The sequence below is a fragment of the Nycticebus coucang genome, chromosome 4 (assembly GCF_027406575.1).
Source record: "Nycticebus coucang isolate mNycCou1 chromosome 4, mNycCou1.pri, whole genome shotgun sequence".
In the NCBI taxonomy this organism is placed as follows: Eukaryota; Metazoa; Chordata; class Mammalia; order Primates; family Lorisidae; genus Nycticebus; species Nycticebus coucang.
The window spans coordinates 141,228,444-141,251,617 of NC_069783.1; the positions used below are offsets into that span (position 1 = coordinate 141,228,444).

Sequence of the window (23,174 nt, forward strand, 5' to 3'; positions counted from 1 at the left end):
CTAGAGGAAAGAAAAGCCCTTGGAAGCCCATGATCTTGTACCTTGTACCTAACCCTCTTGTTCCTTAAAAAACTCCATACGTGGGTTTCCTCCAGGTCTTTAGGAGAGTGTATTAGTTTCCTATTGCTGTTGGAACAAATTACACAAACCTACTAGCTTAGAATAACAAAAATTTATAATCATTCAGTCTTGAAGATCAAAAAGTACTAAATGGGTCAAATGGGGCTAAAATCAAGGCATCAGCTGAGTTGAGTTCCGCCAGGAGGCTCAAGGGAAAAAATCTGTTCCTTACCTTCTCAATCTCTGAGAATCTGCCCATATTCCTTGGCTTGCAGCCACACCATTCCACCCTCTGTTTCCATCGTCACCTCTCCTTCCCTCTTTCTGTTTCTATGCTCATATCACCTTCTCTGATTCAGATCCTCTTGCCTCTCTAACCCTGTGATTACATTGGTCTCACTTAGATAATTCAGGATGATCTATCTCAAATCCTTGATTTGATCACATCTGCAAAATCCCTCATGCCATCAAAGGTAACATATTCAAACATTCTAAGGATTATAACATAGTCATCTTTGGAGGGCCAGTATTCAGCCTACCACTCTGAGTATATTAGTGTTTGACAACCACCACACATCAGATGGTTTGGTCTAGCAGAAAAAGCTGTGTCTGAGATTAAAGAAACCTAAATATATGTACCAACTGTGATAGACAGCTTACAATGATGGGCCTCAAGAATCCTGCTATCGACTGAATGTTTCCAAATCCCTGTGATATAAGAAATATACATTTGGTTTCTACCCTGGTTCCTGGCACAGAGCTACTAACTCTTCTGGAATTTTCTTGGTGATTGGAGCATCTTTGTTCTAATAAGGCAATTCTTGGTGGGTCCCAAGATAGCTGCCAGAGGGGAGCTGGTCATAAGAAAGACCAGGCCATGATCAGAAGCTTGGAACTTTCAGTCTCATGCCTCCCACCCTACAGGCAGGAAGAGGAACCAGAAATTGAGTTAATCATGCTTATGTGATGAGCCTCTTAAGAAATCCCAAAAAGATGGAATTCAGGCAATATCTGGCACTTTCAGGGTGACATGGCTATAGACTAGAGATGGGATTCAGAGAGCCTCTGGGTGAGTGAACACATCCATGTGTGGTGCACTCCACAAGAACAGAAGCTCCTGGGCTCAGGACCCTTCCAGATCTCACCCTGGGTACCTCTCCACCCGCCTATTCATCTCTATCTTTTATCATATCCTTTATAATAAATTGGTAAATGTGTTTCTCTGAGTTTTTTGAGTGTTTTGTGAGATATTATGGCAAATTATCAAACCGGAGGAAAGGGTTGTAGGAATCCCCAATTTATGCCCACATTGGAGAGAAGTATAAGTAACCTGGGGGCCCTCTATTTGCAGCTGGGATCAGAAGTGGGAAACAGTCTTGTGGGACTGAGCCCTTAGGGTCTGCCCTAACTCTAGATAGTAAGTATCATAATTTAATTGTAGGGTATGCAGATGGTATCTGAAGAATTAGAGAATTGGGTGGTTTTGGTAAAACCCATACATCGGGTATCAGAAGAAAATGTGTGAATGTACAGGAAAAAGAGTTTTCCCCTCTATCACCTCTCAAAATTCATATGTTGAAGCCTGAATCCCCAATATGAAGATATTTGGAGGTGAGGCCTTTGGGAGGTAATTAAGTTTAGATGAGGTCCTAAGTGTTGAGCCCCATGATAAGATTAATGCCTTTATAGTAAGAGACCAGAGCCCTTTCTCTCTCTCTGCCATGTGAGATTCAGAGGCTATCAGCAAACGTGGAAGAGGGGCTTCACTAAGTCAGATGGCACCTTGCCCTTGAAATTCCCAGACTCCAGAACTGTGAGAAATAAATGTCTATTGTTTAAGCCACCCAGTCTAAGGTATTTTGTTATAGCATCCCAAACTGCCTAAAACAGATCCACATTCCTGATACTTATGCCCCTGTATAATCTCTTCCTTTTGAGTGTGGGCTGGACTGATGATTTGCTTCTGATCAATAGAAAGTGGCAATGTTGACAGCATGTCATTTCTGTGATTAAATTACAAGAGATTATGCCTTCATTTTGTTAGCAGATTCTCTATTGCCTTCTTAGCTTGTGTCCTATGAAGCAAAATGTCCTATCAGAGGCCGTCTTGTAAGGTCAGGATGGCCTTCGGCTAATAGCCAGCAAGAAACTGAGAACTTCACAAAGAACTGAATTCTACCAACAACTATGTGAGGTTAGAAGTGAAATCTCTCCCCAAGGGAGCCTTCAGATGAGACTACAGCCCTGGCAGCTACCTTTATTGCAGCCTTGTGAGAGATAGCAAAATAGAGGATTTGGTTAAGTCATACCCAGATTTGCTGCCCCACAGAATATGTGAGACAATAAGTATGTGTTGTTTCAAGCCACTAATTGTTGGGGTAATTTGCTATACAGCAATAGATAACTAATGCATCTTATAATACGTACTAAATATACATTCAGTGAATGAATGAATAAATTCATTGTGGGTCATGGACAAATCAATCTCAGTAGACCTTAGTTTTCCATCTGTGTTTTCAATTTATGAATCTTTCCACTATCAGTTGAAGCCCTTTTTCTTCCTCCATTTGTTCCTCATGGTTTATATATAACTGAAAATATAACAAGATACAAATGAAGCCTTGTTCTAGAAGCAGGCTCTAGGCTTTAGCTCAATTGAGAGTTATGTATTACCCAATCCCAAAGTGACAGCAATATAGACTCTTAGTATTTTTTCCTTTACGTTTAAGATGTGAAAATAGCACAGTCCAGTTTAATATGCTTTGTACCCACATTAGTCTTTGGACATACAAAATGCATGCATGTATGTCTAAGTATGTATGTACACACACACACACACTTATTGATTTCTTCCATCATATAACCAGCTCATTTTAAATTGGCAGGAAGTACCTCTGCTAACCCAAATACTCACCCTTCCCCCCTAAGTCAAGTGGTTACCTTTTCCCCTTGCGTCACACATGGTTCAGATATAACAAATGTGGCTCACCACACAAAAGTTAAAATACATCTTTCGGGAACAACTCAAATCTCTATAGTAGCAAATGTAAACAGAAAAGCTCGAGGCAGTAGGAATCCAGTGTTTGGTGGGGGCTTGCTTGGAAAAGTCTGGGTTTTAGGGTTTAAAAAACTGCCGTGAGTCAATCATCTCTAGTCAGGAGCATATGACATAAACTGAGTTTGTTAACAGGATTTTTCACTTGGAAAGTGGAGCCATTTAGTTGTTCTTAATAATAATTACTTGATCATGACCATCGTGGTTATGTACACTGATTTTTGTCTTATTTGTTCCATTAGGCTCTCAAGGAAGCATGTTATTATGTATTAATTTACAGAATTAATTTACATGTATTAATTGTTATGAATACATAACAATTCAGTGAGCAAATCCAGGTAGCTCATGTTCCAAAGAGGCAGTGAGGTCTGGAAACTCACGGTGAGGTAGATTCTGGGAATCAGACTGTAGCCTGCTACTGTTGTAACTATTTGAATATCAATGGCCTAAGGATCATCCTTGCCCTCCAAGTCAATCACTTGTTGAACACTTAATTCCTCTTCCTAAAACAGCACATACATGTTTCTCTATCCATGCTGCCACTTTCCCTACTGCGAGCCACGTCCCTTCCCACTTAGTCCACTGAATCAGACTCCATCTCTACTTCTAATTTTACCCTACTCTGATCTAGTACAGGGCAACCAGAATAATTGTTGCTGTACATTCCAGACAAAAGGAATGGTAAGCACAAAGGCCTGAGGCAAAAATGAGCTTGGGCTTTGCAGAAAGAAAAAGTGAGCATGACCAGTGACAGAGAAAGGGAAAATCAGTAAGTGGAGCCCTGCCTAAACCCCTCAGAACTCCCAGGCTTCCCTGAGGATAAAATCCAAACTTCTCACGTGTACACAGCGCCCTGCCCTGTCTGTGCTGCTTCCCTTCCCTTCTCCTGCCAGCATGACCTTTCTCTCTAGTCTTTGCTTCATATTCTACATGAAGGCCAAATTGTAATGTATTTTCAAGTTTCCCGATTGCACCTTGCTCTCCGGCCTCTGAATTATTTCATGCAATACTCCTTCTGTTTAAAATACTCTCTCTTGGGCGGCGCCTGTGGTACAGTGAGTAGGGCGCCGGCCCCATATACTGAGGGTGGTGGGTTCAAACCCAGCCCCGGCCAAACTGCAACAAAAAAATAGCCGGGCGTTGTGGCGGGCGCCTGTAGTCCGAGCTACTAGGGAGGCTGAGGCAAGAGAATCATGTAAGCCCAAGAGCTGGAGGTTGCTGTGAGCCGTGTGATGCCATGGCACTCTACTGAGGGCAGTAAAGTGAGACTCTGTCTCTACAAAAAAAAAAAAAAAAATACTCTCTCTTCATTAAGATTTCAGCCTGAGGCTGGGTGTGGTGGCTTACACCTGTGATTCTAGTACTCTGGGAGGCCAAGGTGAACAGATCACCATAGCTCAGGAGTTCAAGACCAGTCTGAGCAAAATGAGACCCCATCTCTACTAAAAATAGAAAAACTAGCCAGGCATTGTGGTGGGTGCCTACAGTCCCAGCTACTCAGGAGGCAGGCAAGAAGTTCCCTTTTTTTTTTTGGAGACAGAGTCTCACTTTGTTTTTATCAGTAGAGTGCCGTGGCATCACAGCTCACTGCAACCTCAAACTCTTAGACTCAAGCAATTCTCTTGCCTCAGCCTCTCAAGTAGCTGGCACTACAGATGACACCTGCCACAAAACCCAGCTATATTTAGAGACGGGGTCTTGCTCTGGCTCAGGCTGGTCTCGAACCAGTGAGCTCAGGCAATCCACCTGCCTTGGCCTCCCAGAGTGCTAGGATTACAGGCATGAGTTACCGTGCCCGGCCATAAGAGGTTCTCTTGAGCCCAAGAGTTTGAGGTTGCTTTGAACTGTGATGACACAGAACACACTCCTGAGTTACAGAGACTCTGTCTCAAAAAAAAAAAAAAAAAAAGATTTCAGCCTGAGCATTATTTTCCCTGGGAAGCCCCATGGCCCTCCCATCCCTCCTTCCCCTCAAAGAGGGTTATATGCCCTTGCTGTGTAGTCCTACAGCAGCCTAGGCTGAGTTTGATTCTAAACACCAGTTTACCTGTCTTTCCTCCTAATCAATCATGAGCAATTTAAGGGCAAAATGGTATCATCTTCCTCATACTACTATATTCCCAGCACTTGGAATGGTCCCAGTCACTTGGCAGATGCTCTAGGATGCTGTGCTGAATGAACAAGCAGGTCCTGTGTCACCTGCTGAAATCATGGGGTAAGTGGGTAAAGGTACTTTTTAGGTAGCAATGAATGAACGGGGTAGGAGAGAAGTGAAAAGCAGAGTTTATCTGCATAACAACGTCCATTTAAAGTTAGTGACTGTTAGTTTTGACAACCTTCTTTCACTGTCTTCTTTGGTTATCTAGAAACATCATCCTAGATAAGTATAAAGAATAATTTTAAAACTTAAAATTTTATCTTAATCATTTTGGATGAAACCTTCTAAAACACACAGATAGTTCTTTTTTTTTTTTTTGTAGAGACAGGGTCTCACTTTATGGCCCTCGGTAGAGTGCTGTGGCCTCACACAGCTCACAGCAACCTCCAACTCCTGGGCTTAAGTAATTCTCTTGCCTCAGCCTCCCGAGTAGCTGGGACTACAGGCGCCCGCCACAACGCCTGGCTATTTTTTGGTTGCAGTTTGGCCGGGGCCGGGTTTGAACCCGTCACCCTTGGTATATGGGGCCAGTGCCTTACCGACTGAGCCACAGGTGCTGCCCACATAGATAGTTCTTAAACAAATTCAACACAGTTTAACCAATTTTATATTTTTCTTGGTAACTTGAAGCCATCAAATGTGCTTTGCTAAAATGACCTCAGACATTTTTATGTCCCTGGGTTTGACTTTAATAGTTAATTTTTCTCCTTGGTTACTATCTCAGGTTGGGCTGCTATAACAAAATATAGGCTGGTGGCTTAAATAGCCAGACATTTAATTCCCACAGTTTTGAAGTCTGGGAAGTCCAAGGTCAAGGTGCTGGCAGATTTGGTTCCTGATGAGGGGGCTCTTTTCTTGGCTTCCAGACAGCCACCTTCTTTCTGTGTCTTCCCATGGCAGAGAGAGATAGAGTTCTGGTCTACCTCTTTTTGTAAGGATACTAACGCCATCATGGGGTCTCCAGTCTCCTGACTTCGTCTAAACCAAACTACTTCCCAAGGACCCCACCTCCAAATATCACACTGGGGATAGTTAGGGCTTCAACACAAGGGAGGTTCAGTCCAAAACAATTGCTGTCAAGGCTGCTGAAACCTCAGATCATCAGATCTGAAAGGGGTCTCAGAGAGTATCTGCTTCTCGCTACGTAGCCTTTGCTTATCTTTGTCTTAATTCGCTGCTTCTCAGGCTTAGAACAAAGCTCTGGAGGAAAGATAAGAATGAAAAGGTTCTGGGCAGCGCCTGTGGCTCAGTTGGCAAGGCGCCGGCCCCATATACTGAGGGTGGCGGGTTCAAACCCGGCCCCGGCTGAACTGCAACCAGAAAATAGCCGGGCGTTGTGGCGGGCGCCTGTAGTCCCAGCTACTCGGGAGGCTGAGGCAAGAGAATCGCTGAAGCCCAGGAGTTGGAGGTTGCTGTGAGCTGTGTGATGCCATGGCACTCTACCGAGGGCCACAAAGTGAGACTCTACCAAAAAAAAAAAAAGAAAAAGAATGAAAAGGTTCTAAAAGAGGGAGGGTATTTGTGCTCCCCACTTTCTGCCATCCATATTGTAGCTCAGGAGTTGGTCTTGCTTGCTCAATTCAGAGTACTTGGAAGTACTGAGAAGGGCCCTGGTGCTGCCATCCCGTGACCAGGAGCAGCTGGTATTCTGCAGAGAGACAAGCCCTGAGTAAATTCTGGCCCCACCATCTCGGCCTTTCTAAGCTCAGTTTTATCAATGATAAAATTGGGAAACAATACAGATTTCAAAAGGTCCTTGTGAAACATAAAATGACACAATATAAATAAAGTGAATACCTCAAGGCCTGGCAGGAGAGTATATGCTGAATACACAGTGCTTATTATCACTATACATAAGAAGGCTTTCATGATTCACCACACAAACAAGGACAACTTTCTTAGTAATAGAATAATAAAATAGCATTGATTTAAAGGAAAAAAAATCAAAGGCAAAACTTCAGAAAATGGTTTGGTTCTGGATATTAAAATATTAATCTCTTACATCGGCATAACACACAGTGCATTTTCACATGAAGCTCTAACCCTTTCAGGCTGAGACAGAATATGCAAACATGTTAGTCTTTCAACATTCTGTGTGCCCTGAAGGAAGCCTCTGAGATAGTGGTCAGCCTCTGAGGGGGCCACTGCCCTCTGACTCGTCCTGGAAAGTGTGGCTCGAAGTCTTGCTGGAGAAGACACGTCATGCTGTCTTCAAAAGCATTACTGGTCAACGGAGCGGATTTCCAGACTGTGTCCCACCCTTAGCTCTTCCCAGAAGCAGGGAGAAAAAGTCAATTTGAAAAAGGATATTTGTTCTCAAATTCTTTCTTACTTTCAAGGCCACTTTAAAGTTCTTGTGGCCTGGTCATGCATTTTTCCTCTTACCAATGAGGCTTCAACACTTTCAATTTTTAAAAAATCATCTTCACGTACAAATGGACCCGTTTACATAGATGAAGCTTCAAAACTCACAGCAATTAATTACCAACATTCAGATGTTCAAGGTTGTTGACTTAGGTAAAAATTTTAGAGGTGGCTGAGGGAAGATGGTCCTCCATTCAGATGAACCCAGGAACTATTTTTCTTTCAGTATCCCAAGAAACTGTTGGGAAACAACTGTTAGCAGGCTTACCAAACACTCCATTAGAATTTACTATAACTTTGGCTTCATTTGAAAGGGCTTTGCATCCTTCTTTGGGGGCCTCCAGGGCTGGCAACCCTTCTCTGAGAATAACCTACCATTTATGGCATCTTCTCAAAGAAATCTGTTCCTGTAATTACTGCTGGTTGGGGTCAGATCACAGGACCCCATCCTCTAGCTACGGTTCACTCACACTAGCGCACCAAATCCTCTCGATCCTGATTGAGCTGGAATCAGGATCAATTGAGTGAATTATAGATACGGGAACTGTAGGGATCTGTCAGGTAGGAACTGAGGCAACCAAACTTATATTTGGGCCATGTGAATGCATGAGTGAGCCTGTTCTGCTAGTCCACAAAAGAAAGAAGAAAAGTTGCTAAGGTAAGAGAGAGGCAGAAATGGGAAATGGTGTGGCCCCAGGGGCAGACGGTGAGAGTACATGTCTTCTTTCAAGGTTCTTAGGACATAGGAGTTGGACTCTATGATCATACTTCAAGGCTCTTCCAGTAAATTTTTTTGCTTAGGTGATCTTGAGTGAGTTCTAGTCCTGACAACCAAACAATTCCTGTCAAAGACAGAGGCATGCCTATCATGGCAAAGTTCAATCTGAATATAAATCTTCAGGTGGTAATTTGCATAAGTAATTTGTTACTATGTTTTCTAGTCTACTGTTCTGACTAAATCTGGGATATTTGCTTTAGGAAACCAGAAACAAAGTTCTTGTCTTGCATTTTAGAAAACATTTTCTATGACTCTGAAGAACATTTATTTATTTATTTTTATTTTTTTTCACTAGTTGCCCTTGGTAGAGTGCTGTGAAATTGCAGCTCACAGCAATCTCCAAACTCTTGGGCTTAAGCAATTCTCTTGCCTCAGCCTCCCAAGTAGCTGGGACTACAAGGCGCCTATCACAATGCCTGGCCTTTTTTTGGTAGTTGTCATTGTTGTTTAGCAGGCCCAGGCTGGGTTTGAACCCACCAGCCCTGGTGTATGTGGCTGGCGCCCTAACCACTGAGATGTGGGCACCAAGTCTATTTTTTTCTCTTATAAGTAAAATCTGCTTCTTCAGAAATGATGCAACTCCTTTGCTTATTTTAAATGCCACTTACCCATCTTCTGCCCAAGGATTCCACATTGGTGCTTCATTAGCTGATTTCTCCCCTCCCTGGAACAAGAACTAAAAGTACCTTACATGATGCCACTGGTGTTCTATTAGACGACCAATTCATACGAACACATCTTTCAGAGATTCACAAGTTAACTAACCTACATTGTTAGGCCATGACCATATGTGCACTCCGCATCATGTCCTGTCTGTCTGCAACTTCCACTTCAAATCTGACAGCTACCATCTGGGTCTAAGTCCTTATCATCATAATATGGCCCCTCTCTACCTCTGTAACTTTATTCCTAAACATAATCTTCCTTTCAGCCTCTCTGATTCTTCCATCAGCTTACTCATGCTTCTGAGTCTTAACCAATTCACCCAAATAAATGTATAAGCACAGCTTTTTCTTCCTCTCTGAAATTCTAGCCTTAGGAGACAGTAGAAAGAGCTCCTAAGGATCCCTGACCTCATATGGCCAGTATGTTTCACAGTGGTGGTTCCCTCCTGGTCTTATCTGAAGCTTAATTTCTGGTGATTTAATATGATAGCACCCAAAGGAGGCTCTAATACTTTCCCCATTCCCTGTACCTGTGTGTGGTGTTCCCACTTTAAGAGTTGGAATCAAGGCCAAGTGTGGTGGCTCACATCTGTAATCTTAGCACTCTGGGAGGCTGAGGCAGGATTGCTTGAACTCAGGAGTTTGAGACCACCCTGAGCAAAGTGAGACCCTGTGTCTACTAAAACTAGAAAAATTAGCTGGGTGTTGTGGTGGGCACCTGTAGTCCCAGCTACTCAGAAGGCTGAGACAGGAGGATCCCAGAGTTTGATGTTGCTGTGAGCTAAGGTGACTCCATGGCACTCTACCCTGGGCAACAGAGTGAGACTCTATCTCAAAAAAAGAAAAGAAAAAGAAAAATTTGGGCGGCACCTGTGGCTCAGTGGAGTAGGGCGCTGGCCCCATATGCTGGAGGTGGCGGGTTCAAACCCAGCCCCGGCCAAAAAAAAAAAAAGAAAAAGAAAAATAGGAATCAATCTCCTCTCTTCTTAAATCTGGGCTGGCTTTGAGATTTGCTTTGATCAGTAGAGTATGGTGGACTTCTGAGTTCATTCCTTAAGAGGATTGGCAGTTTCTGCTGCTTCTCTCTTTGAAGCCAGCGACCATATAAGAAGTCTGAATACCCTGCTGTTGAGAGAGGCCCACTAAGGGGAAGACTGATCTTGATCTTGAACATCAGCAGAGCGCCCAGCTAAATGCAGCTACCTGACTGAAGTAAGGGTAGCAGAATGGCCCAGCTGAAGCCCAGCCAACCCACAAAATTGGGAGAAATGATAAACTATTTTTGTTTTAAGTCACTAGAATTTGGGGTGGCTTTCTACACAGCAATGAACAACAAAATCCCCTTAGTTGATAAAAGATCAGTCCAAGTTCAAGAGAAGTACAGCTGTGCTCCTGGGAAGAAAAGCTCAGTTTGTTGACTTGGAGTTATTTTTTCAGGGACACCACAAATATTCCAGGAAGGAACCACAGACTCATCTTTTACTCTTCCTGCTCTTTCATCCCTTATACATTCCACTCGTCATCAAGTTCCATCATCTTCCTAAATGCATCTCGGACTTAACCCTTCCTGTGTTGTCCCACTGCTGCCATCCTAGCCCAGGCTTTTATCCTCTGAATTTAGAAATCTACTCTTACTCTCCTCCTCAAACTTCCTTCCTCCAATCCATCCTATAAATGACACTGGGCTCAGCTTCCTAAATTAGGGCTTTCAGCATGTTAGTACTATCAGTCAACTCTGACTTTCAAGGTCTGATCTGGTTGTCTTCTGTCCACTCCTCTACTCCAGGCAGCCTGGCCGCCGACACCCATAGCCAGCTACCCGTCCTCCAAGCCTCTGTCATGCTGTTCTCTGACCCGGTGTGTCCCGACCGCTCCAGCCCCCATCCACCTTTCTCCCAATCTCCATAGTCCTTACTGAGTCCTCTTGTTTTCAAAAACTCACAGCTCTCTACCTCATAATCTAATGCTCATTTATATAATTGGTGACAGTCTCCAAATTTCTCAAGATTCCATAACTCAAGATTCCCAATTATTATCATAAGAGTGAGAGGCTATTTCTTACATTTATGTGTGTCTTGACAGCCAAGTGCTGGTGTAAAGATTTTCAGTAAAGGCCGGGAGTGGTGGTTCACACCTATAATCCTACAACTATGAAAGCCCTAGGTGAGAGGATTCTTTGAACTCAGGAGTTTGAAACCAGCCCGAACAAGAGCAAGACCCTGTCTCTCTTAAAATTAGAAAAAATTGAGTGGCACTTGTAGCTCAGTGAGTAGGGCACTGGCCCCATATATTGAGCATGGTGGGTTTGAACCTGGCCCCGGCCAAAGTGCAACAAAAATAGCCGAGCATTGTGGTGGGAGCCTATAGTCCCAGCTATTCGGGAGGCTGAGGCAAGAGAATCTCCTAAGCGCAAGAGCTGGAGGTTGCTGTGAGCTGTGATGCCACAGCACTCTACTGAGGGCAACAAAGTGAGACTCTGTCTCTAAAAAAAAAATTTTTTAGAAAAAAATTAACCAAGTGATATAGCAGGATCCCAGCTACTTGAGAGGCTGAGGCAGAGGATCACCTGAACCCAGGAGTTTGAAGTTGCTGTGAGCTAGGCTGAAGCCGTGACACTCTAGCCCAGTGACAGAGTAAGACTCTGTCTCAAAAAAAAGAAAGAAAAGAAAAATATTTTCAGTGAAGTCATCCCTATTGATCTAAATGATTTTTCCCCTTTTAAGCACTGGTATGCTTTATACAACTGTGCATTAGAACACTTTGTACCTATTGCTGAACCGATGTCTATTGGTTCAGAAAGTCTGTACTTTTTTTTTTTTGGACAGAGTTTAACTATGTTGCCCTTGGTAGAGTGCCGTGGCATTACAGCTCACAGCAACATCAAACTCTTGGACTTAAGCGATTCTCTTGCCTCAGCCTCCCAAGTAGCTGGGAGTATAAGTGCCCGCCACAACGCCTGGTTATTTTTTGTTGCAGTTCTCATTGTTGTTTAGCAGGCCCAGGCTGGGTTTGAACCTGCCAGCCTTGGTGTATGTGGCTGATGCTGTTATACCACTGTGCTATAGGCACTGAGCCATGAAAGTCTGTACTTTTTTACATAAAATAAAATAATATCCATGGCCAATCCCCCCCCACAAATAATCAAGTACATATAATCTGAAAACCATAAAACTGCATTATAAGAACAAATGTGAGGTCTCTTGTGTTCCCTGAATCCAGTGCTACAGCAGGCCCCAGGGAACAAACATAATAGCAGCTGAGGCCTGGTACCAAGCCTCATAGTCTGTCAGATTAAGAAGAAATGAACAGGCTGTGCATGGTGGTTCAAGCCTATAATTCTAGCATTTGGAGAGGCCAAGAAGGGAGAATCACTTGAAGCCAGGAAGGAGTTCAAGACCAGCTTGAGCAAGAAGAAGACCCCTACCTCTACAAAAAATAGAAAAATTAGTTTGGTGTGGTAGTACATGGCTGTAGCCCCAGCTACTTGGGAGGCTGAGGCAAGAGGATCGCTTAAGCCCAGGAGTTGGAGATTGCAGTGAGCTATGATGATGCCACCACACTCTACCCAGGTGAAAGAGAGAGAGAGACAGACAGACTATCTAAAGAGAAAGAATGAAAGAAAGAAAGAAAGGCTGGGTGTGATGGCTCACACCTATAATCCCAACACTTGGGAGGGCAAGGCGGATGGATTGCCTGAGCAAGAGTGAGACCTCGTCTCTAAAAAATAGCTGGGTGTTGTGGTGGACGCCTGTAGTCCCAGCTACTTGGGAAGCTGAGGCAAGAGAATCGCTTAAGCCCAAGAGTTTGAGGTTGCTATGAGCTGTGACACCATGGCACTCTACCACGGGTGACAAAGTGAGAATTTGTCTCAAAAAAAAAAAAAAAAGGACAGAAATAAAAATCAATAACATATTCTAGGAATTAGATGACAGGAACATGACAATGGTAGTCCATTTCCTGGAGAAAGCACACCACCCCAATAACTCCTGGAACTTTCATGCCTACTGTATGTCAGCTCCTAGAGTTAGGGCTGTGTAAACTTTATTCATTTAATGTTCAAAATAACTCTGGAAGGGGCCAGGAGTGGTGGCTCATGCCTGTAATCCTAGCACTCTGGGAAGCCAAGGTGGGAGAATCCCTTGAGGTCAGGCGTTCAAGACCAGTCTGAGGAAAGCAAGACCCTGTCTCTACTAAAACTAGAAAAACTAGCCTGTGTTGTGGCAGGTGCCTTTAGTCCCAGCTACTTGGGAGGTTGAGGCAGGATAACTGCTTGAGCTCAAGAGTTTGAAGTTGCTATGAGCTAGGCTGAGGCCATGGCACTCCAGCCTGGGTGACAAAAAAAAAAAGGCGGTGCCTGTGGCTCAGTGGGTAGGGCGCAGGCCCCATATACGGAGGGTGGTGGGTTCAAACCCGGCCCCGGCCAAACTGCAACAAAAAGTAGCCAGGCGTTGTGATGGGTGCCTGTAGTCCCAGCTACTCGAGAGGCTGAGGCATAAAGAATCACTTAAGCCCAGGAGTTGGAGGTTGGTGTGAGCTGTGATGCCACAGCACTCTACCGAGGGCGACAAAGTGAGACTCTGTCTCTAAAAAAAAAAAAAAAAACTCTGGAAAGAACAGATGAGGAAACCAAAGTTCAGAGGTGACTCGTTTTGCCTAAAACTATTAAGCCAGTAATGATTCAAACCTCAGTGGATGTGACTCAGATGTCCACATTCTTTCTACCAACTTGTGTTTTCTCTTACAGGATTCACAGAATTAAGAAAGAATATTTAGTGAGCACCTTTTATAGCCTCCACTGTGATAGTGGAAGATTATAGAAATACATGGCTTTTTTTAGTGGCTGCCAATGAGAGGCTTGGGGTGTAAAATCCCCATAAATTCCGTCAGTACCTCGCCACAAAGAAACATACGATCCAAGTAAAACAAGGGTGCCTGTGAGACACATACAGCTTCCAAAAGAATCCTTGAGTTTTGCTATGTTTCCCAGGCTATCCTTGAGCTACTGAGGTCAGTCGATCCTCCTCCCTCAGTCTCCTGAGTAGCTAAGACACAGGTACACATCACTGCACCCAGTCCTTTCTAATTTAACCTCTCCTTCACAGAAATTCCAGAGCAACCCCTGTTCCTGCCTTCGAACAGCTTAGTATAGTTGGGAAAACAAAACTACTCACACAATGCAGGATTCTGACAAGGCTAATCTAGCAGTCTAAAAGAGTCTAAAAGGGTTCAAAACAAAAATATCAAGTAATTTAATTCAAAGACAGAAAAGGTGAAAAATATTGGTCTGCATAATTTATATTATCAATATTCCCTTCAACATTGCTTTGGTTATCGATTAAAGTTGGACATTACAATTCAGCTGTAAAGTATAAATGAAGCGGTGATGTGTCCTTAGAGAGGGTGAACTTGAGCCAACAGCAGTGAAGATGGGGCAACAGAAGAGACTCTGAGGCCTGAACAAAGCTGCTGATGGAATCTAGTGCAGTGAGTCCAACCCTGGGGAGCCCTTTCCCCTCTGAGAACAGCTGGGCTGGCCACACCCCTGGAGACAACCCAGTGTTCCGCAAAGCAGCCTTGCTATGGAGCAAATGTTTCCTGGATCCCATCGCAGCCTGCTTTACTCCTGGGGTTTGGGATTTCCCAAACCCAAAGAACAGGAGAAAATGGCTTAGAGCCAACAGCATGAACTGAAGATCCTCTGTCGCCACTGAGCTAATCCTTTGGTTTCCATAACGTCAAAAAAGCAATCTTAATAATTCACCATATAAAAGAATTTCAAACTTTAATTCCCAAGCAATCTACAAAGAAAATTCTGAAGAATGGCCTCAATAGTAGCCTAAATCCATTCCAGGGCCCCTGGTTTCAGGAAATAAAAGAAGTGGCGCTCTTCTCGAGTACTAGAAGCAAATGGCCCTGGTCTTACTATCAGGAGTCCTGTTTTCAAACACGATTTGGGTCTGAGTGTGATCCTCATGGCATCATTTAACCATGTAGCCCCAATTTTCATATCTGTAAAACGAGGGAGAGAGCGCAGATATAGCACCACCCGCTTCACAATATTATTGAAAGAGTTAAATGAAATAACGTGAATACAAAGGTACATAATAAGCACATAACAAAAGTTGAAACATTCTAAAAATTAGTGCTGACATTAAAATGCAGAAAGTACTGAAAGAAACAAAACATTTTCTATAATTGAAAGACTACCTTGACCACCATGCTGAAGCGCCTTCAGCTTTCTACTAAACACAGCTTTAAAAACACTTTTTATTTTGAGACAGAGTCTCAAGCTATCACCCTGGGTAGAGTGCTGTGCTGTCATAGCTCACAGCAAACTCCAATTCTTGGGTTCAAGCAATCCTCTTCCCTCAGTTTTTCTATTTTTAGTGGAATGAGATCTCGCTTTTTTGTTGTTGTTCAGGCTGATCTCGAACTCACAAGCTCAAGCAATCCACCCGCTTCAGCCTCCCAGAGTGCTAGGATTACAGGCATGAGCCACCACGCCCCAGCCTAAAAACCTTTATTAGTGATCACAATAGGACACTTTCAAATCCTGTTTGAGGGGCTGCATTTTCATAAGGCAAATACTAATAGCTGAGGAAAAACAAATCTATTTTTAACAAGACCAGGTATTGTTTAGTCAAAATGATTTGAACTGGTGAAGTTCTGGCTGAGATGGACTTAAGGTTCCAAATTGCAGAGGGGCTATAGCTGGTATTCCCGTAGGGCTGGTCTGTGTGAATGATACAATCACTAAGATCTTCCCATGGATTCACAGGGAGCTATGGAGCTACGGGGAAATATCTCCTTCAGACACTTGGTACTCTCATCCACTTTATCATGCTCTTCCTAGATCAAGTCCAAGCTTGTAGCACCTGGCCCTGCCTACTTCTCAGCCTTCATCTTCCTTCTTAAAATTTGTTTCAGGGAGGGCGGCGCCTGTGGCTCAGTCAGTAGGGCGCCGGCCCCATATACGGAGGGTCGCGGGTTCAAGCCCGGCCCCGGCCAAACTGCAACCAAAAAATAGCCGGGCGTTGTGGCGGGCGCCTGTAGTCCCAGCTACTCGGGAGGCTGAGGCAAGAGAATCGCTTGAGCCCAGGAGTTGGAGGTTGCTGTGAGCTGTGTGAGGCCATGGCACTCTACCGAGGGCCATAAAGTGAGACTCTGTCTCTACAAAAAAAAAAAAAAAAAAAAATTTGTTTCAGGGAATACAATTTGCTTGGATTTCATCAGTGCATGTGTGTATGGGCATGTGTATGCACTCAGGCACGTGTGTTCCTTCTGCCTCCACTGCCCACGCTACACCTGCCCCTACCCAGCCCTGACATCTCCTTACTACTTGAAGTGTCATTCTAAAGCCCAGAAGCGTGTGAGAAACGTAGAATCTGAACTGGATGTGGTGGCTTATTTTCTGTAACCCTAGCACTTTGGAGGGCTTACCTAGAAAGATCACTTGAGGCAAGGAGTTTGAGACCAGCCTGGACAATAGGGCAAGACCCTGTTTCTACTAAAAACAGAATAATTAGCCAGGTCTCGTGGCATGGCCTATAGCCCTGGCTACTCGGGAGGCTCAGGTAGGAGGATCGCTTGAGCCCAGCTATTGGAGCCTGCAGTGAGCTGTGATGATGCCTCTGTACTCTAGCCAGGGCAACTTAGTGAGACCTCCTCTCTAGGGAAAAAAAAAAAAAAATTAGCTGGGCACAGTGGTGGGAGCCTGTAGTCCCAGCTACTTGGGAGGCTGAGACAGATGAATTGCTTGAGCCCAGGAGTCTGGGCCTGCAGTATGCTACGATTTCACCAAGGCACTAAAGCTTATACAACAAAGCAAGACTCTGTCTCAAAAAAAAAAAAGGTAGAAAAAATAATGATCTCCTTACTCAGGACCAATTATTATTATTTTTTTTTCCATTCATATGATATTTCACTAAAGTGAATGCTCTACAACTATATCCAAGTTAACCCAAAAGATATAAACACTTCATCTTTTTTTTTCTTTTTTTTTTTTTTGGAGACAGAGTCTCACTTTATGGCCCTCGGTAGAGTGCCGTGGCCTCACACAGCTCACAGCAACCTCCAACTCCTGGGCTTAAGGCGATTCTCTTGCCTCAGCCTCCCGAGTAGCTGGGATTACAGGCGCCCGCCACAATGCCCGGCTAGGACCAATTATTTTTTTTAACCATTCTTGTTTCATTTATTTCCCTCACCCTAACTTAGTCACTCTTTGAGTGGCTGGATTGTTTTAAATCCCAGATATAATGTCATTTTAACCACAAATATTTCAGCATGTATCTTAATTTTCTTTTATTTTTTATGTTTTTTAGTCTGTGTTTTACCTGGTTGCTCTAAGAACTTGGGGCTTCTGAAAAACACACTGGCAGAAGCAGTTTGAGGGGCAAATCCAATTACCTTGGAGTTGTTCTTTTAATAGTAGGTTCTGATCCATGCTCTGTAGGTCAAGAGCCCAAGTTCTAATTTTCTCTTTGCTCCCTTTTGAATCAAACTTCATCTCTGCCTCCTGCTTGTTGCAACTCTCAGAGATTCTCATCTCCACACAATAGCCCACCATTCAGCCAAATCTGCTTTGTCCCTAAACATTTGTGCCCCCTGGCTCCTGCTGGGTCTGGTGTATTCAGATATGAACTTTTCAGGAATCTGATCATGTCACAGGCCTTTTCCTGTATGACAAGTTCAATGCTAATCATGAATAGCTGGCTTCACAAAGAGGGGTTAGTATTATTCATAAAAACTGTGACTCCACATCCAGAAATAGGGCAAAAATAGCCTAAAATAAGCAGGCTGTATTTCTGTTAAATCCATTAGCAATTACAAAGTTCTCTCGCTGCAAACAGCACAAGAGTTTTTCCTCAACTATGTTAATCAGACACACTAGAACTACAACATTCTGCCAGACTTTAGGTCTGAGGCTGAGCTTGATAGGGAGCCCTGGTGCCCACACAGTGAATTGAAGGGTTTTCCTAAGGACCAAAGCCAAATAACCAGGTACCACTGAGTTCTCATTCCCACCTCCTGAAAGTCTTCCTAGCAAGAGCATTTCCAGGCCAGCTTTACAGCTTTGAGAGAATTATCAAAGGGCCACAAAATAAAAAATCTGAAATAATATTTAATTTTCCTTTTTAGACCAGGAAGGCATATCCAGAAAATGCCTGTATTACAAATGAGAGGCACACGAGATGGCTTGTACCATTGTGTTGTGATTCTCTCTTCTGGAACCTAGTTTCAATGCCACAAGACACAGCAGCTATTGTCCCAGATTGTATTTTACAAATGCAAGTTGAAGATTATCTCTCCAAATGGAAGTACCCAGATTGAAACCCCCTCTGCCACTCCTGAGAGAATGACATAGCGGGTACTAAACGACTATCTTTGTGTAGGACAAATGGACCGAGGAAAATCTGCCTTCCTCTCACCCCCCCACCCCCGCTCCTTTCTTCTTGACATAACTAGAGCCAAATGAGATGGTTTTCATTTTAAAAATCTGATTAAGCAGACTGAGCAAAAGCCCATTCTTCTGGTCTTTACTACTTTCTTAATTTGGGAACTGAATTAAGGCACTCTGAGTTTGTAAGGACAGAGAAGCTAGGGCCTGACTGCCAGGAAGTGGTGGCGTTTGAAAGTTTAAATTAGGAGAGGTGTGCACTGGGCCCATGGCTCTGGTCAGGGGCTGCATTCGCCCCTGGAAGTATCAGAATGTAGGCTCCTATTCCAGGGATGAGTAAGAGGGGTTCTAGGTTCCCCGTCCGTCTCCACGCTACTATGTACACAAGCCTCCTGACCTGAGGGTGAGAAAGGGGGCAGGGCAAAGAGTAGATTCAAATAATAAGGAAAAAAAATAAGCTAATTAGAACGATTATGAATGAACTGTCTTTTTCTTTAGCTCTATGCACCAAGAAACAATACTCCTTTGTCCTATTTTAAAATATGTTTATACACACTGTACGAATAAACTCATTATAGTACCAGATCTAGTTTTAGATTCTAAACTTAAAATCTTCTACAAAACCTTTTTACAATATTTTCTCTACCTTGTTTTAAAGTACAGTCATGCATCACTTAACAACAGGGATATGTTCTGAGAAATGCATCAGGCGATTTTGCCCTTGGGTGAACATTTCGTGAACATCAGAGTGTACTGGCACACGCTTAGATGGGATAGCCTTCCACAGACCCGGGCTACCTGGGATAGCCTACTGCTCCTAGGCCACAACCTGAACAGCAAGTTCCTTTACTGAATATTGTAGGCAACTGTAACACAACAGTAAGAATTTACTTACCTAAACATATCTAAACACAGAAAAGGTAATAGTAAAAATAGGGTACAAAGATAAAAAATGGTACACCTATATACCTATATACATGAAACGAGCTTGCAGGACTGAAAGGTGCTCTGGTGAGTCAGGGGCTGCGCAGTGAATGAATGTGAAGGCCTATGACATTACTGTACACTACTGCAGACTTTCTAAGATTTTTTTTTTTTTTTGTAGAGACAGAGTCTCACTTTATGGCACTCAGTAGAGTGCCGTGGCCTTACACAGCTCACAGTAACCTCCAACTCCTGGGCTTAAGCGATTCTCTTGCCTCAGCCTCCAGAGTAGCTGGGACTACAGGCGCCCGCCACAACGCCCGGCTATACTGTAGACTTTCTAAACACTCATTTAGGCTATATTAAATTTATTAAAAATATTTTTCGTCAATAATAAATTAGTACTGTAAATTTTTTACTTTATAAACCTTTTAATTTTTAAAATATTTTCTTTTTCTTTTTTTTTTGTAGAGACAGAGTCTCATTTTATGGCCCTCGGTAGAGTGCTGTGGCATCACACAGGTCACAGCAACCTCCAACTCCTGGGCTTAAGCGATTCTCCTGCCTCAGCCTCCCGAGCAGCTGGGACTACAGGTGCCCGCCACAACGCCCGGCTATTTTTTTTTGGTTGCAGTTTGGCCGGGGATGGGCCTGAACCCGCCACCCTCGGTATATGGGGCCGGTGCCCTACCGACTGAGCCATAGGCGCCGCCCATAATATTTTCTATTTTTTATATCCTTATTCTATAAACTCTTTGCACACACATTAATCTAGGTCTGCACAGAGCCAGTGTCCTCACTATTACTGGCTTCCTCCTCCATATCTTATCCCTCTGGAAGGTCTTCAGGGGCAATAACTGAATGGAGCTGTTCATTTCAGATGGTAACAATGCCTTCTTTGGGAATAAGTAGAAAGGAGCATTGACACCTGTGGCTCAAGCAGCTAAGGCGCCAGCCACATACACCTGAGCTGGCGGGTTCGAATACAGCCTGGGTTGGCCAAACAACAATGACGGCTGCAACCAAAAAATAGCCGGGCGTTGTGGCGGGTGCCTATGGTCCCAGCTACTTGGGAGGCGGAGGCAGGAGAATCGCTTGAGCCCAGGAGTTGGAGGTTGCTGTGAGCTGTGAGGCCACAGCACTCTACCCAGGGCAACAGCTTGAGGCTTTGTCTCAAAAAAAAAAAAAAGTATAGTACAAACTCAAGCACTGTGAGTTGTGCCTGTTGTCCCTGCTTCTCAGGAGGCTGAGGCAAGAGGATGGACCAAGAGTCTGAGACCACCCTGGGCAACATTAATATATTAAAAAGAAAAAAATAGAATACTTTATGCGAATGTGGCTAAAAGAACTATCATGTCAGTTTTGTACGGTATTTAAAGAGGTATTTACTGAATATCATCTTTCAGGGGACTCCTTCAAATAAAAATAATAACAGGTAGTGTTATAACTTAGTATCACTATTTACAAAAATGCTCATTCCAAAAAATTTATTCTAAAAAGTGCAAAGTACCTTTTTTCCCTTAGCCTGCTACTGAGCTGTTGCTTTCTCTATCCATGAAAGAATCAGCATGAAGAAATTATCTAAAAATCAGAATTCTCATTCGGCTTACGCATCAAGGGAATGCCCTTGGAATGGGGTGCTAAGGAAACAGGTATTCCTACCCCTGAAAAGCCTCAACAACACAAGTAAAAATCCTCAATGCAGGATGGCTTCTCTTTTCACGTGCATCATGAAAGCCACCGAGCTGAACTACTGGACCTCTGGTGGGGGCCTTCCCCTCTGTACCCTTAGTGTTCAAAGTCCTGTAAACCATCAGGTTGTATGGTAGTCTTACTTTGGCAAGCAGGTATCTCACAATACTTCCAGTAGACACCATCCTCGTGCTCTGCCACATAGCACCAGGGGCTCACATCTCCATCTGGGTTTCTGTTGGGGAAAAGAACACAATCAATAACTTTTTTTTTTTTTTTTGAGACAGTTTCACTTTCTTGCCCCCGGTAGAGTGCCACGGCATAATAGCTCACAGCAACCTCAGACTCTTGGGCTCGAACAATTTTCTTGCCTTCTGAGTAACTAGGACTATAGGTGCCCACTACAATGCCTGGCTGTATTTTAGAGATGGGGTCTTGCTCTTGCTCAGGCTGGTCTTGAACTCCTGAGCTCAAGTGATTCACCTGTCTTGGCCTCTCAAAGTGCTTGGATCACAGGTGTGAGCCACTGCGCCCGGTCCTTATCAATATCATTCTTGATACTTCAAGTCAACTGATTTTCAGTTTTACAGGGAAGGAATTGCTTCAGCTTCTGTATTATATCTTATAATTGTATGTATACTCAATGCCAAGAAGGAAAAAAATAATAACACTACAAAAACAGGTGGTACCTGTGGCTCAGTGAGTAGGGCGCCAGCCCCATATACCAAGGGTGGCGGATTTGAACCCAGTCCCAGCCAAAGTGCAACAAAAAAATAGCTGGGCATTGTGGCGAGCGCCTGTACTCAGGAGGCTGAGGCAAGAGAATCGCCTAAGCCCAAGAGCTGGAGGTTGCTGTGAGCTGTGACACTATGGCACTCTACCGAGCGCAACAAAGTGAGACTCTGTCTCTAATTAAAAAAAAAAAAAAAAAAACACTACAAGAACAAAAATATCCATTCTGACACTTACTTCAGAGTTTGAAGAGAAGTAAACAAAGGTGACACGTGTTTAGGTAAATTCACTACAGTGTAACTTGAACAACTGACCACTGTACAAATCATGCCAAACACGGCTGGCACCCTGAATATGAACGTGGAGATTCCAATGGCTGGATGAGCACAGGTACTCCCAGTGTTGCTGATGAGAATATGAACCAACACAAATGAACAGGGCAGCAATTTGGTAATTAGAGCCACAGGCTCTAAAAATATGCAAACCTTTTACTTGGTAATTTCCTCTTTTAAGAATATATTATAAGGAAGTCTTTATAAAGATGTTCAAAAAAACACTTTTATAATGGAACAAAAAAGTGGGATACAGCAAGTACTCAATAATAAAGGATTGGTTAAAGAAATACAATTCTTAAATAAAGGAATGCTACACACCTAAGGAAAATGTGGCATAGAGACTTTCTTATTAATTTGGAAATATATTCATAATGCCTCATTAAGTTTATTTTTAAACAGGCTATTATAAAACACAGTGGATAACACAATCTGATGTTCTAAAAAGACATTTAGGGAAAGAAATACATAAAACTTTTTCTTTTTTGAGACAGTTTCACTCTGTTGCCCTGGGTAGAGTGCTGGGACATCATAGCTCCCAGAAACCTCAAATTCTTGGGCTCAAGTGATCCTCTTGCCTCAGTTTCTCTCTCTCTCTCTCTTTTTTTTTTTGTGTGTGGTTTTTGGCCGGGGCTGGGTTTGAACCTGCCACCTCCGGCATATGGGACCGGCGCCCTACTCACTGAGCCACAGGCGCCGCCCTCTTTTTTTTTTTTTAAGTAAAGATCGGGTCTACTCTTGCTCAGGCTAGTCTTGAACTCATGAGCATAAGCAATCCTCCCACCAATGGGTTCCCAGAGTACTAGGATTATAGGCGTCAGCCACCGTGCCCGGCCTACATAAAACTCTTAAAAATATCTCTAGATGGGTGGTGCCTGTAAGGAGTAGGGCGCTGGCTCCATATGCCAGAGGTAGCGGGTTCAAACCCAGCCCCGCCAAAAAAACTGCAAAAAGAAAAAAAAATCTCTAGATGATGGCAGTACTGGTGATCTTCATTTCCTTTCTTTTTGGGTTTTC

The 23,174-nt window shown here is 43.5% G+C and overlaps 1 protein-coding gene across 2 annotated transcripts in view; it reads right to left on the reverse strand.

Annotated features, from left to right (window-relative positions):
- Nucleotides 1–23,174, reverse strand: part of KREMEN1 (kringle containing transmembrane protein 1) — a 69,359-nt gene that overhangs the window by 25,023 nt on the left and 21,162 nt on the right. For both annotated transcript variants that reach the window (XM_053589703.1, XM_053589704.1), the window contains exon 3: nucleotides 21,237–21,328. In XM_053589703.1, coding sequence (XP_053445678.1) covers nucleotides 21,237–21,328 — 92 coding nt within the window. The remainder of the gene's footprint in view (nucleotides 1–21,236; nucleotides 21,329–23,174) is intronic.